The sequence below is a fragment of the Mustela lutreola genome, chromosome 1 (genome assembly GCF_030435805.1).
Source record: "Mustela lutreola isolate mMusLut2 chromosome 1, mMusLut2.pri, whole genome shotgun sequence".
Lineage (NCBI taxonomy): Eukaryota > Metazoa > Chordata > Mammalia > Carnivora > Mustelidae > Mustela > Mustela lutreola.
This window is the reverse complement of record NC_081290.1, coordinates 277,854,590-277,870,312: the sequence shown is the minus strand read 5'-3', so window position 1 is coordinate 277,870,312 and position 15,723 is coordinate 277,854,590. Positions and strand designations below refer to the sequence as shown.

The 15,723-nt window shown below is 37.6% G+C and overlaps 1 protein-coding gene across 1 annotated transcript; it reads left to right on the top strand.

Moving 5' to 3' along the window:
- Positions 1–2,552: 2,552 nt before the first annotated feature.
- On the top strand, positions 2,553–3,501 carry LOC131822688 (olfactory receptor 5B2-like). The gene is given in 2 exon segments (XM_059158977.1): positions 2,553–3,467; positions 3,469–3,501. Coding segments are annotated over 2 exon segments (945 nt in total). The 5' UTR covers positions 2,553–2,555.
- Positions 3,502–15,723: the final 12,222 nt, after the last annotated feature.

The window sequence follows — 15,723 nt, the reverse complement described above, 5'->3', positions numbered from 1 at the left end:
GTTTCTTTTATTGAAATTTAATTAATTTTATTTTTAAAGGATTTTATTTATTTATTTTAGGGAGAAAGAAAGAGCACAAGTGGGAGGGGCAGAGGGAGAGGGAGAGGGAATCTCAAGTAGACTCACACTAAGTGCAAGCCTGATGAGGGACTCAATCCCATGACCCTGGGATCACGACCTGAGATGGAACCAAGAGTTGGTTCACTGACTGTACCACTCAGATGCCCCTAATTATTTAGTTATTTAATTTTATAATTTTTTCAGAATTACAGAAAAATTTCAAAGCTAGTACAAAATATTCCCATATGACCCTGCCTAGGCTGAATAATAGCTAAATCACATATTTAGGGAAAAAAAAAGAAACACCAACAGGTGATGACAACTGTGCATGTCCATTCAATACATGTAGCTAGGTTCCCATTGGTAGTTTAATTGCTTCTTCTGTAATTAGGTGTGATGAGGAGCTGCAGATGCTCTCAAGGGACCATCCCTTGAGCCCCATCTCTCTCTATCTCACTCCAGATGCCCTATATTAGCCTCTGAAATAGCAACAACTGTCCACATGAGATCATTTTAGAAAGACTAGATTGCACACTGGGCTCTGTGATCATCATACATTCATCTGAATGTTAATAGTCATCATGACACTCGGGTTTCCTCCCTACCTGAGGAATTCCTTTGAGCCTGCTACCATGGCCAAGGAATTCACCTCAAGATAAAAGTTGTATTGAGTGGCTTTAAAATGGCAACCCCCTACTGAGTTATTTTGTAGACTTTGCCTTATTTGCTATTTATAGACAGAATTCTGTAAAATATGTGGAAGAAGTATTTTTACTATATTTATCTTACAAATAAGGAGAAGGTAAGTGACTCCTCCAAGAGCACAGTAGGAATTAATGGCAGATTTGGAACTTGAGCCCAGGTTCCTGTGTCCTTTGTGTGTTTTCATCCATCTTTTCCTGCCTTAGAGAACGTGGATACTTCTGACCATACTTAAGATATAGCTTCTTTACATTATTTATGGGTTATTTTATGGATGAATTTCTCATTGCACACTCACTATTCAGGGTTGCCTGGTCCTTCTCTTCAAGGAGCAAGGTAAGCTACTATATTCTATATACACTGTTAGTGAAAAAAACATAATTCATGACAAAAGAACTATATGTACTATCAGTTGTTTGAGCTGAGAAATAGATGTTTTTTTAATTTCAATAATATTTATTGAACAGAACATATTGCCAGTCATAATAATTATATAATTTATATGTACTTTATATATATATAAATATTTAAAATATTTAAATATATATAAATATTTAAAATATTTACATAATGTTTATATACAGTTAACTCTTGAACAACATGGGTTTGAACAAGAAATAGATGTTTTGAACATTTTTTCAAAAACAGTAAGTTGAAGCTGGAGTGTAAGTGTCAAAACTTCCATTAGTAGGGGTTTTAGTGATACTTGTGAAGCATGATGCTACTTCCCTATAAAAAAATAAGATGGATAACACTCTGTTTGAGTACATAATAATTTTTTTTTGTTCACTGTCAGTTCATCTCTCATTGGAGGTAAAAGAAAGGTGGGGGGCTGTCACCTTCACGATGTGGGGATCCTGGTGATTGGAGGAGCTGAAGTGATGGGGTGACTACTGACTGATGATCAGTAGACCACTTTATTTCTTATAATCACTTCTTTTGTACTTTCCACAAAATCCAATTACAAACAGAATCTAGATGTATGTGCAGGGCATGGGCTATGTGTGAGATGTGATTTATGCTCAGGCAATCAAGTGAGACAAGTGAACTATAAGGATAATCTCTTAGCTTTAAATGACAATATCTCTTAGCTCTAAATGACAAGAACAAGTTAAGGATTTTCCACACTTATCAGATCTATCTAAAGGATGACTGGAAAACACTTGAGGGATCCTCCCATGTTTATTCTGGGTGTTGGCCCAGGAAGACTCTTGCCCTCCATCTCGTGTTTTCTCACAGGATCTGACTGGACCCAGTCACATTGGCAAGGATCTGGGTCATGTTCCAGCAGGTGGCTAATGGTGAAGCGACTCCACTTTAAGCTACACAAGGAACTAAATGAATTAGCAAGATTGAACTGCAGTGTAAACTTTGTCCTATAATCTCATCCTTACTATCACTGGTACCTTTATATATGCTGTCTGTGAGGGGCCTAAAGGCACAGATTCTGATTAAGTCAAAACTGAATTTCAAACTTGAATCATCTCCATATTAGCGACATAATTGTAAAATATCATATAACTTTTCAAATCCTTAATTCCTTTAATGGTAAAATAAAAATAATAATACTATTCACTGTATGCAAACACACACACACACACAGATTTATATGTAAGGCCATTCACATTAGACCAGGATCATTTTGAAGTACAAATTATTAATGAAATAATGCACATGGTACTTATGCATTTCAGTTTTACTAGAATTTCTTTCTTTCTTTTTTTTTTTTTTTTTTACTTATCTCCTTTATTTCTCATTGCTACAGGATATCTCATAATTCCCAAATAGCATTGATGGATAACCACACAGAAGGGACACAGTTCATCCTGCTGGGACTAACCAATGCCCCAGAGCTACAGATCCCCCTCTTTATTATGTTTACTCTCATTTACCTCATCAATGTGATTGGAAACTTGGGGATGATGGTGTTGATTCTGTTGGACTCTCATCTCCACACTCCCATGTACTTCTTCCTCAGTAACCTGTCTCTGGTGGACTTTTGTTATTCTACAGCTGTCACTCCCAAGGTCATGGCTGGATTACTTATAGGAGACAAGATCATCTCCTACAATGCATGTGCTGCTCAGATGTTCTTTTTCGTAGCCTTTGCCACTGTGGAAAATTATCTTTTAGCCTCAATGGCCTATGACCGCTACGCAGCTGTGTGCAAACCCCTCCATTACACTACCATCATGACAACAGGTGTGTGTGCTCGTCTGGCCATAGGCTCCTACATCTGTGGTTTCCTAAATGCCTCCTTCCATGTTGGGGACATATTCAGTCTGTCTTTATGTGATTCCAATCTGATCCATCACTTTTTCTGTGATGTTCCAGCAGTCATGGCTCTCTCTTGCTCTGAGAAACATGTTAGTGAGGTGGTTCTTGTTTTTATGTCAAGCTTTAATGCCCTTTTTGCTCTTCTGATTATATTGATTTCCTACCTATTCATATTTATAACCATCTTGAAGATGCAGTCAGCTCAAGGGCACCAAAAGGCTTTATCCACCTGTGCTTCCCACCTCACTACAGTGTCCATCTTTTATGGGACAGTCATTTTCATGTACTTACAGCCCAGCTCCAGGCATTCCATGGACACAGACAAAATGGCAGCTGTGTTTTATTCTATGGTCATCCCAATGCTGAACCCTGTGGTCTACAGCCTGAGGAACAAAGAGGTCAAGTGTGCATTCAAGAAGGTGTTGGAAAAAAGCAAATTTTTCTATAGGATTGGCAATTTAACATTATAGTATGCATAATAACTTTGTTTAATTCCACTCAGACTTTCCACATGCAGTGAACTACTTTTTAAGTCCCATGCTGCATTTAAATTTCTGAAGTAACATCGTTACCTCTTCAAAACTTTAATTGTCTGATAAAAAAAAATTCAGAAATATACCTGAATGAGGATGGCTAATGGGAAGCATCAGAAATTTGGGAACCCACTGTCAAATCTGACTAATAATATTTGATTCATTCACTTGTTACACTTACTTTTTCTCTGTCACATGTCAGTGCAAACATATATGTCAAGTAGGAGCCCAAGCAAGCCCATGAACAAAGCACATGTATGTGGTCCATGTAGGCACATAGGCACTTGCAGTGAGAAATTTGTCAGAGGCAAATGGAGTCTGGCTAGTTTTTTACAAAAATAATTTAAGTAGTTAATTGAAATATTAAATATAAAGTTATATCTAATTATAATTATTTATTTCACTGAGAAATTGTTTTAAGATTCTGAATAGAAGTGCCATGTACCTTTAATGAGAGTATGTACTTTTTTTGTCACATTTTATTGAGTGATACAGATCAGATCGAAAGGAATTAATACTTCTGTCTTGACTGATTCATTGTGCAGAATCAACATGTTCACATTATAATTTTCAAAAAGATAAAGAATATGATAATTGACTCTCTCTGCTTGACTTATTTCACTCAGCATAATCTCTTCCAGTCCCATCCATGTTGCTACAAAAGTTGGGTATTCATCCTTTCTGATGGAGGCATAATACTCCATAGTGTATATGGACCACATCTTCCTTATCCATTCGTCCGTTGAAGGGCATCTTGGTTCTTTCCATAGTTTGGCAACCGTGGCCATTGCTGCTATAAACATTGGGGTACAGATGGCCCTTCTTTTCACTTCATCTGTATCTTTGGGGTAAATACCCAGGAGTGCAATGGCAGGGTCATAGGGAAGTTCTATTTTTAATTTCTTGAGGAATCTCCGAAGAGGCTGCACCAACACATGTTGTTTCATGTTTTTTTTTTAATATAATTTTTTATTTTTTATAAACATATATTTTTATCCCCAGGGGTACAGGTCTGTGAATCACCAGGTTTACACACTTCACAGCACTCACCAAAACACATACCCTCCCCAATGTCCATAATACCACCCCCTTCTCCCAAACCCCCTCCCCCCAGCAACCCTCAGTTTGTTTTGTGAGATTAAGAGTCACTTATGGTTTGTCTCCCTCCCAATCCCATCTTCTTTCATTTATTCTTCTCGTACCCACTTGTTTCCTGTTTTGTTAAGTTTGGCCATTCTAACTGGTGTAAGGTGATATCTCAGTGTAGTTTTAATTTGAATCTCCCTGATGGCTAGTGATGATGGACATTTTTTCATGTGTCTGATAGCCATTTGTATGTCTTTATTGGAGAAGTGTCTGTCCATATCTTCTGCCCATTTTTTGATATGATTGTCTGTTTTGTGTGTGTTGAGTTTGAGGAGTTCATTATAGATCCTGGATATCAACCTTTTGTCTGTACTGTCATTTGCAAATATCTTCTCCCATTCCGTGGGTTGCCTCTTTGTTATCATATGGTTTCACTTATTTGTGGAGCATAACAAAAAGCATGGAGGACATGGGGAGTTAGAGAGAGGGAGGTTGGGGTAAATTGGAATGGGAGGTGAATCATGAGAGACTATGGACTCTGAAAAACAATCTGAGGGGTTTGAAGTGGCGGGGGGGGGGGTGGGAGGTCAGGGTACCAGGTGATGGGTATTATAGAGGGCACGGATTGCATGGAGCACTGGGTGTGGTGAAAAAATAATGATACTGTTATGCTGAAAATAAATAAATTTAAAAAAAAAAGATAAAGAATAGAATCACCTAAATTCCATAGCTTATCTTAGGGCTCTTTCTTGGTGTAATATATTATGGCTTTGGACAAATATATAATGGATTGTATCCATCATTATAGTATCATACAGAGTATTTTCACTGCTCTAAAAATGACCTGTGGTCTGCCTAGTCACTCTTCTCTCCCCAAGTCCCTGGCAGTTACTGATCTTTTTGTGCCTCCATAGTTCTGTCTTTACCAGAATCTCATATAGTTGGAATCATACAGTACATAGGCTTTTCATATTGGCTTCTGTCATGTAGTACGACACATTTAAAGTTCCTACATATCTTTCCATGGCTTCATAGTGCATTTCTTTTTAGTGCTGAATAATGATGCCACAGTTTATTTATCCATTAAACTAATGAAGGACATCTTGTTTGCTTCCAGTTTTGGCAAGTAAGCATGAAGTTACTGTAACATGCATGTGCATGTTTTTTTTTCATTTTATAATTTTTTATTTTTTATAAACATATATTTTTATCCCCAGGGGTACAGGTCTGTGAATCACCAGGTTTACACACTTCACAGCACTCACCAAAGCACATACCCTCCCCAATGTCCATAATTCCATCCCCTTCTCCCAAACCCCTAATTTCATTTTTTTTTCAGCATAACAGTATTCCTTGTTTTTGCACCACACCCAGTGCTCCATGCAATCCGTGCCCTCTCTAATACCCACCACCTGGTTCCCCCAACCTCCCACCCCCCCACCACTTCAAACCCCTCAGATTGTTTTTCAGAGTCCATAGCCTCTCATGGTTCATGTGCAAGTTTTTGTGTGAACACAAGTTTTCAACTCATTTGGGTAAACACCAATAATAAAGATTGCTGCATGACATGGAAAGAGTATGTTTAATTTTTTTTTTGTATTTTTAGTTTTTTAACAAACCTCTATACTGTCTTCCAAAGTGGCTCCCCCATTTTGTATGTTAGCCAGCAATGGATGAAAGTTCTTGTTGCCGCACCATCACTGATGTTGTCAATGTTCTGTATTTGGGCGATTTTTAATAGGTGTATAGTGAAATCTATTGATGTTTTAATTTGCATTTCCCTGATGACATAGGATATGTATCATCTTTTAAAGCACTTATTTGCCATCTGTATTATCTTCTTCTATTTTTTTTTAAAGAGAGGGAGAGTGGTGGCCAGGGGTAGAGGGAGAGGGAGGGAGAGAACCTTAAGCAGACTCCGAGCAGCATTGGGGCTCAATCTCACAAACATGAGATCATGACTTGAGCTGAAATCAAGAGTTGGACACTTAACCAACTGAGCCACTCAGGAGCCCCTGTATTATTGTCTTTGGTGAGGTGTCTGTTAAAGCTCTGGTCCATTTTAAAATTGAGTTGTTTTCTTATTAAGTTTTAAGAGTCCCTTGTATGTTTGGCATAACAGTTTTTTGTTTTGTTTTGTTTTGTTTTTGCCAGATGTGTCACTTGCAAGTATTTTCTCTCAGTTTGAGGATTGTTCTCCCATTCTCTTGACATTTTCACAGAGCAAAAGTTTCTGGTATTAATGAAATCTAGTTTATTATTTCTTTTGTGAATTGTGCCTTTAGTGTTGTCTCCACAGAGTCATCCCCATGCCCAAGATCATCTAAGTTATTTTTCTTGTGTTATTTTCTAGGAATTTTATATTTTGCATTTTACACTTTGGTCTATAACTTAATTTTTGTGAAGACTGTAAGTAAGTTCTGTTTCTAGATTCAGTTTTGCATGTGGATATCCACTTGTTCCAGCACCATTTGTTGAAAAGAATATCTTTGTTTCATTGAATTGCTTTTGTTCCTTTGTCAAAGGTCAATTGACTACATGAATGGAGGTCTATTTCTGGGCTCTCTATTCCATTACATTGACTTATTTGTCTTTTTTTTTTCCACAACACCACACCACTTTACACCTGTCATAATGTCTAAAATCAAAAAGACAGGAAAAAACAGTGTTGGCAAGAATGTGGAGGAAAAGGTTCACTCACACACTGTTAGTGGGAAGGTAAATTGGTGCAACCACTTTGTGAAACAGTATGGCACTTCATCAAAATAAAATGTTTGTTGCAGTATTATTTACAACAGCCAAAGCATGGAAGCAACCCAGGTACCCACTGAAAGAGAAATATTTCATTATATTACTCATCTGTAAAAGAGGATGGGATTTTGCCACTTACAACAACATGGATGGACCTAGATGGTATAATGCTAAGTGAAATGTCAGTCAGAGAAAGAAAAATACCATATAATTTCACTTGTATGTGGGATCTAAAAAACAAATGAACAAATTAACAAATAAAAAGAAGAAACAGACCCACAAATACAAAGAACAAACTAATGGTTTCCAGAGAGGAGGGGTGTGCAGAGACATGCAAAATAGGGGAAGGGGAGTGGGAGATACAGGCTGCTAGATAAGGAATGAATAATTTACAGTAATAAAAATACAACATAGGGAATATAGTCAATGGTATTGTAATAACACTGTATGGGGTCATAGGGTAGCTACATTTATGGTGAGAACAACATAACATATAGACTTGTCTAATCACTATGTCCTATGCCTGAAACCAATGTAACATTATCTGTCAAATATACTTCAGTTTTAAAAAGTGTACTACTTATAAGAGAAAGACAATTATCATATGGTTTCACTTATACGTAGAGCATAAGGAATAGCATGGAGGACATTGGGAGAAGAAAGGGGAAAATGAAGGGGGGGAATAAAAGGGAGAGACAAACCATGAGGGACTATGGATTCTGAGAAACAAACAGGGTTTTAGAGAGAGGTGGGTGGAGAGGTGGGTTAGTCTGATGACAGGTATTAAGGCAGGCACTATTGCAATGAGCAATAGTATTATAGGCAGACAATGAATCATGGAACACTACATCAAAAACTAATGAAGTACTTTACAATGACCAACATAACATAATAAAAATAAATTAGTTAAGCAGTCAACTTAACAAAGAGTCAACCCACGGAATGGGAGAAGATATTCACAAATGACACTATAGACAAAGGGCTGATACCCAGGATCTATAAAGAACTCCTCAAACTAAACACTCAAAAAACAGATAATCACATTAAAAAAATGGGCAGAAGATACCAACAGACACTTCTCCAAAGAAGACATACAAATGGCTAACAGAGGCATGAAAAAATTTTCATCATAATTAGCCATCAGGGAGATTCAAATCAAAACCACATTTTGATACCACCTTACACCAGTCAGAATGGATCAAATTAACAGGACAGCAAACAACGTATGTTGAAGAGGATGTGGAGAAAGGGGAACCCTCTTACACTCTTGGCGGGAATGCAAGTTGGTGCAGCCACTTTGGAAAACAGTGTGGAGGTGCCTTAAGAAATTAAAAATAGAGCTTCCCTATGATCCTGCAATTGTACTACTGGGTATTTACCCCAAAGATACAGCTATAGTGAAAAGAAGGGCCACCTGTACCCCCAAAGTTCATAGCAGCAATGGCCACAGTCACCAAACTGTGGAAAGAGCCAAGATGCCCTTCAACAGACAAATGGATAAAGAAGATATGGTCCATATTTACAATGGAATATTACATCTCCCTCAGAAAGGATGAATACCCAACTTTTGTATCAACATGGACAGGACTGGAAGAGATTATGCTGAGTGAAATAAGTCAGAGAGAGTCAATTATCATATAGCTTCACTTACTCATGGAGCATAAGAAATAATACAGAGGATATTGGGAGTTGGAGAGGAGAAGTGAGTTGGGCTAAATTAGAGGGGGAGATGAACTATGAGCGACTATGGACTCAGAAACAAACTGAGGGTTTTGGAAGGGAGGAGGGTGAGGAGATGGCTGAGCCTGGTGGTGAGTATTAAGAAGGACATGTATTGCATGGAGCACTGGGGGTGGTGGGTGCATAAGCAATGAATTTTAGAACACCAAAAAAAATAAAATGAAATGAAAAAAAGAAAAAAGTTAAAAACAACAAATAATCAATTAAAACAGAAAAATTTTAAAAATAAACGAATAATCTCTTCCAGTCCCATCCATGTTGCTACAAAAGTTGGGTATTCAGAGTCAATTATCATATGGTTTCACTTATTCGTGGAGCATAACAAATATCATGGAGGACAAGGGGTGTTAGAGAGGAGAAGGGAGTTGGGGTAAATTGGAAGGGGGTGGTGAATCATGAAAGACTCTGGACTCTGAAAAACAATCTGAGGGGTTTGAAGTGGCGGGGGGGTGGGAGGTTGGGGGTACCAGGTGGTGGGTATTATAGAGGGCACGGATTGCATGGAGCACTGGGTTAGGTGAGAAAATAATGAATACTGTTTTTCTGAAAATAAATTAATTAATCAAAAAAAAAATAAATGAATAACCACAAAGTGAGATTAGCAGAATTAAGGAATAGGAAATCCAAATCCACATCACCCCATAGAAACACAGATTTAGCAATATAAGTAACAAAATGCTTTTATGAGAAGTCCTAATTCCAGTTCAATGTCTCCTTTGTTGAAGTCCTAACCCACCATACCTCACAATGTGATCTTTTCTTTTTTAATTTAGCAATGAATTTTTTAAATATTTCTTTTTTTAAAGAAACTAAGAGGACTCTTTCCTCTACCTCAACTGATTTTTTAAATTTATTTTTTATTTTCAGCATAACAGTATTCATTATTTTTGCACCACACCCAGTGCTCCATGCAATCCGTGCCCTCTATAATACCCACCACCTGGTACCCCGACCTAATTGTTGCAGGGTTAGTTACTTAAGATGTGGTCATACTGGTGTTAGAGTGAGCTCCAAATCTAATAGGACTCATGTCCCTTTAAAAAGGGAAATTTAGACAGACACGGGAATAAGGGAGATCACATATAAAGATGAAGATAGAAGTCAAGGAGATGTAGCAGACCAAGGAATGCCAAAGAACGCCAATACATCACCCAAGTGCTCAGAGACAAATGTGAGAAAAATTCTCCCTTTCAGAAACCACAAGCCACTAGCAGAACCAACCTCATCAACACATTAACTACTGACTCCTAGGGCAGAAATGTGAGACAATAAATTTCTGTTGTTTAAACCATCAATTTTGTGGTACTTTTTAATGGCAGTGTTAGGAAATTAATACAGTTAACAGGATGGATGAATCTCAGACACGACATGCTAAGTGAAGGAATCCAGATACAAAGGCTACACACATTGAGATTCAATCTATAGGACATTCTTGCAAAGGCAAAATTACACGGACAAAAGCAATTTAGTGGTTTCTAGGGGTGGCAGATGGGAGAAGGGGTTGGTCACAAAGAAGCTGGAGGCTTTGGTTTAGATGATGGAACTCTTCTATGTCACTATTGTGCTAGTGGTTACATGACCTTGTAAATGTGACCAAACTCTGAGATTTATACAATAGAAACTAGGGATGTTATTGTTTATAAATTCTACTCTAATTAGAAGATGGGGAAATATATGAAATAGCAAGTGATATGAAAGCATGTGTGCACCTTAATCAAATCCAGCTAGGGACACAAAAGTTGCGAAATTGCTTCTCCCTAAGAAGGTGGATGAGAGCTACAGATGCCCCCCTGGGGGACATGCACAGAGAACCCCTTGCCTACATAAATCCCTCCTGATTTCATGAGTTAGTCCCTGAAATCCCAAGATGACTCAGTGTGACATCATTTTTGGAGGGGCCAGACCAGGTGCTCAGCCCCTTTGGCCATCATTTATTCATCTGACCGTTAGTAGTTGCTAGTACATGCACACCTTCCTGCCTCACCTTGGACCTGAGGATGTGCTTCAAGCCTGCAAACATGGGCAGGGAAAACATCTCAACATAAAAATTACATTGATGGACTTCAAAGGGATAACTACTCAGCAAGGTGTTTTATTGAGCTTCCCTCCTTTGCTTATCACAGACGCAATTCTGTGAATGAGACTGAGTGATGTAGGAGAAGTCATTTTATTCTTTATCTTACAAATAAGGAAAGAACAAGTGACTCCTCCAAAAACATAGTAAGAATTAATGGTAGATTCAAAACATGGATCAGATTTGTGACTCCCTATTAGAATCTTTCCTCTATCTTTACCTGCCTTAGAGGTCTTGAAATATTTGACTGATATCTTGTAGAGAACATCTCTAGGAGTGTATCTGCATTATTCCATAGTGAAAAGTCTGATTACAGACTCAATATTCAAGATTGCCTGTCCCTTCTTTTCCACGGGCACCTGGGTGGCTCAGTGGGTTAAGCCGCTGCCTTCGGCTCAGGTCATGATCTCAGGGTCCTGGGATCGAGGCCGGCATCGGGCTCTCTGCTCACCAGGGAGCCTGCTTCCCTCTCTCTCTCTGCCTGCCTCTCTGTCTACTTGTGATCTCTCTCTGTCAAGTAAATAAATAAAATCTTTAAAAAAAAAAAAAAAAAGATTGCCTGTCCCTTCTTTTCCAGCAGCAAGGTAAGCTTCTATGTTCCATATATACTTTAGTGAGAACTATAATTCATAAAAAGCTGTGGGGGCAGCTTGACCTACTATATATTTGAGCACAGAAATAGGTGAATTGAATATTATTCCTAAAGCAGTGAGCTGGGGCTGGGCTTTAAACATCAAGACTTCCATCAATGGGGAGTTTAGTGATACTTATGGAACATCACCATGCTGCTGTCTTTTTTTTTTTTTTTTTTTTAGTTTTTAAAATATTTTTAATTTTTAATTTTTTAATTTTTTAAAAATTAAATTAATTTATTTTCAGAAAAACAGTATTCATTATTTTTTCACCACACCCAGTGCTCCATGCAATCTGTGCCCTCTATAATACCCACCATCTGTTACCCCAACCTCCCATGCCCCGCCCCTTCAAAACCCTCAGATTGTTTTTCAGAGTCCATAGTCTCTCATGGATCATCTCCCTTTCCAATTTCCCCCAACTTCCTTCTCCTCTATATCTCCCCATAACCTCAGATTGTTTTTCAGTGCTGCTGTCTTTACAAAAGATCAGCCAAACAAAAAAGAGAAGTGATGCTCTTATTCAGTAACTTTTAAATTTATTTTATTTGCTATCTCTGTCCTCTCACTGGAGGTTAAGAAGGGCACGTATTGCATGGAGAACTGGGTGTGGTGCATAAACAATGAATCTTGGAACACTGAAAAAATAAAATTAAAATTAAAAAATAGAAAAATGGAACACAGTGAAATAGCCATTCTATAAAGTGCAAAAGTGTTATATTTAAATTAACCAGATCCGTACTCCACTATAATCTTTCCCATGCAATGTCATCCTTGTTCTTACTGCTACCACATCTACAAGTGCTGATGATGAGGTTGATTTGGTCACAGCTGTATTTGAATCTTGAATCTTCCTCATCTGAGCTGTATAATTGTAGACCTATACATAACTCCTCAAATCCTCAGTTCTTTTAATGGTAACTTAGGAGAAATAATTCTACTTACCTCAATATTACCATGAATTTAAATGAAATAAAATGTGTCTGTATACATTTATGTAAACATATGCATAAGTGTATGCATGTACAGACATGCACACAGAAAAATATAAATGTATGTAGCTCTTACTGATTGTAGAATATGCCACATTCTAAGAGTGGTTACAACTTCCAGAGGTTGACAAACCTAATGATGTTAGAGCCTGGGCTTGTACAGAGAAGATGTGCAGAATCAAGAGGACAATGGTAGAGAAGGATTTGCAGAAGAGAGATGTCTTTCTAAAGGTTTCCAATTCAAATTAAAAATATTTAAGACACTGTTCCCACACAAGAACATAGCACATAAAAAAATTTTTAATGTGGAGCTCACCACCAAAACAGACCTGCAGGTTAAAGGCAGCCAACAGACCAGGATCTTTTAGCCCTTGATCTTGGTGATTCAACTATGAGATAATAGTGATGAGAGGAAGAATGAGTTTCAGAAAGGACATTCTTTGACTTGTGCTAAAATATGGATTTTAAGAAAGGAATTAAGCAAAAGAATGGCTTATTTGGAATGGTTAGAACAGCCACTCAAGCTGGCAGAAGACACAGACTGAGGAACCCTGGACCGAACAAAATCATCCATGGATCAAATGTGTGAGAACAAGGAAATCAAAGAGAGACTATAAGGCTTCAGAACTGACCCACCCCTATATGTCACCACCTACCTTTCTCAAACAAACTTAAGGGCTATCATTCCATCCTAGGAATACTACTACAGCTAACAAATATATCAGGCCATGCTAAAACTCAGCATTTTCATCGTTTTTAGTGCATGATCTCTTTCTTTCTATAAGGAAAGAGAGAGAGAGAGGCAAACCACAAGAGACTCTTAATGATGGAGAACAAACTGAGGGTTGATGGCAGAAGGTGGGCAGTGGATGGGCTAAGTGGATGATGGGTATTAAGGAGGGCACTTGTAGTAAGCGCTGGATGTTATATATAAGTGATAAATTACTAAGTTCTACACCTGAAACCAATTTTACCATATTTGTTAACTAAGCAGAATTTAAATTAAAAGTTGAATTTTAAAAAAACCTAAAAAGCAAAATAATACTTTGAGGTAGATCTCATGACAATCTTCATTTTGTGTATGGAGAAAATCAGGTCCAGGTACCAAGGTTGGAACTAAGGACTCTTCCGTAGTCAGTGGATAGTGCTGATGTGCACCTCTTCCCAGAGTCCAAGCTCTAAATTGAATGTTGTGCCTTGCTCTCTGAATTGCCTCTACTTGTCATTTATGCTCTTACTGCTCCTGTTGGCCCACTATATCTACTCTGCTTATATGCCTCAGTTACCTAAGTATAAAGCTCTAAACACTGATTTTGGGACAATGGAGACAGCGAGTAACTATAAATTGAGTTAAACTCACTGGTTTGTTTGTTTATTTGTTTATATTACAGAGACCTGTTGCATTTTTAAATAATTTTTATTCATTTTTTAAAATTCTTTTCAGTGTTCCAGAATTCATTGCTTATGCACCAAACCCAGTGCTCCATGCAATATGTGTCCTCCATAATACATACCACCAGGCTCACTCAACCTCCCACCTCCCACCCCTCCAAAACTCTCAGATTGTTTTTCAGAGTCCACAGTCTCACAAAGGATTCATCTTCCCCTCCAATTTCCCCCATCTCCCTTCTCCTCTTCATCTCCCCTTGTCCTCCGTGTTATTTTTTATGCTCCATAAATAAGCAAAACCATATAATTGATTCTCTCTGCTTGGCTTATTTCACTCAGCATAATCTCTTCCAGTCCTGACCATGTTGATATAAAAGTTGGGTATTCATCCTTTCTGATGGAGGTATAATATTCCATAGTATATATGTTGCATTTGTTTTATTGTGTTATGTTAGTCACCATAAAACACATCATTATTTTTTGATGCAGTATTCCAAGTAAGCTCAGTGTTTTAAATTGGTAATGAAGAAGTCAAACTCTCTCTCTTTGCAGATGACATGATTCTTTATATGGAAAACCCAAAAGACTCTTCCCCCAAACTACTAGAACTCATACAACAATTCAGCAACGTGGCAGGATACTAAGTCAATGACGGAAATCAGTGGCTTTCTTATACACTAATAATGAAAATACAGAAAAGGAAATTAGAAAATCGATTCCATTTACTATAGCACCAAGAACCATAAGATACCTGGGAATAAACCTAACCAAAGAGGTAAAGGATCTGTACTCAAGGAACTACAGAACACTCATGAAAGAAATTGAAGACACAAAACGTTTTTTAAAAATTAAAACCAGTGGCCTAAAGAACGAATCTTTGGGTATAAAACTTGGTTTTGGCAATAATAATTTTATAAATCAGATACATTAATCAATCTCTGTGCCTCATAACTTAAATGGGCTTAATTACTATTCAATCTCGTGGGGTTTTTTGAGAAAATAGATACATACGTATTGTGTAGAACAGTTCTTGGCACATGAACAACATAGAAGTATCAAAATTTACAAGCTTGTGGAACTGAAATGACAGAGTATTTGATTCCAGACCTGCCATCTTGATCAAGACATTCCTTTTTCCACATCTCAGTTTACAAGTTTACAAAATTTAGATGGAGGAAATGATCCAGAAAGATCCTTTAGTTTCATCAATGTATAACTATATAGGTAATTCATGCATTAAATTTCTTTGTCAAGTTCATACTAGAGACTTGAATAATTTTGAAGAATTACTGCTATAATGAAAAATGCACATCTATCAACTTTCTTTCCTTTCTCTCTTTCTTTCTTTCTCCTCTCTCTTTGTCTCTCTCTCTCTCTCTTTCTCTTCAGGCTCTGTTTCAATCACACTTAAATTGCCGTTTTGTTTTTGACTCTGTTCCATTATTTCTCATTGCTACAGGGCTTCCTGTGATTCCCCAACAACACCT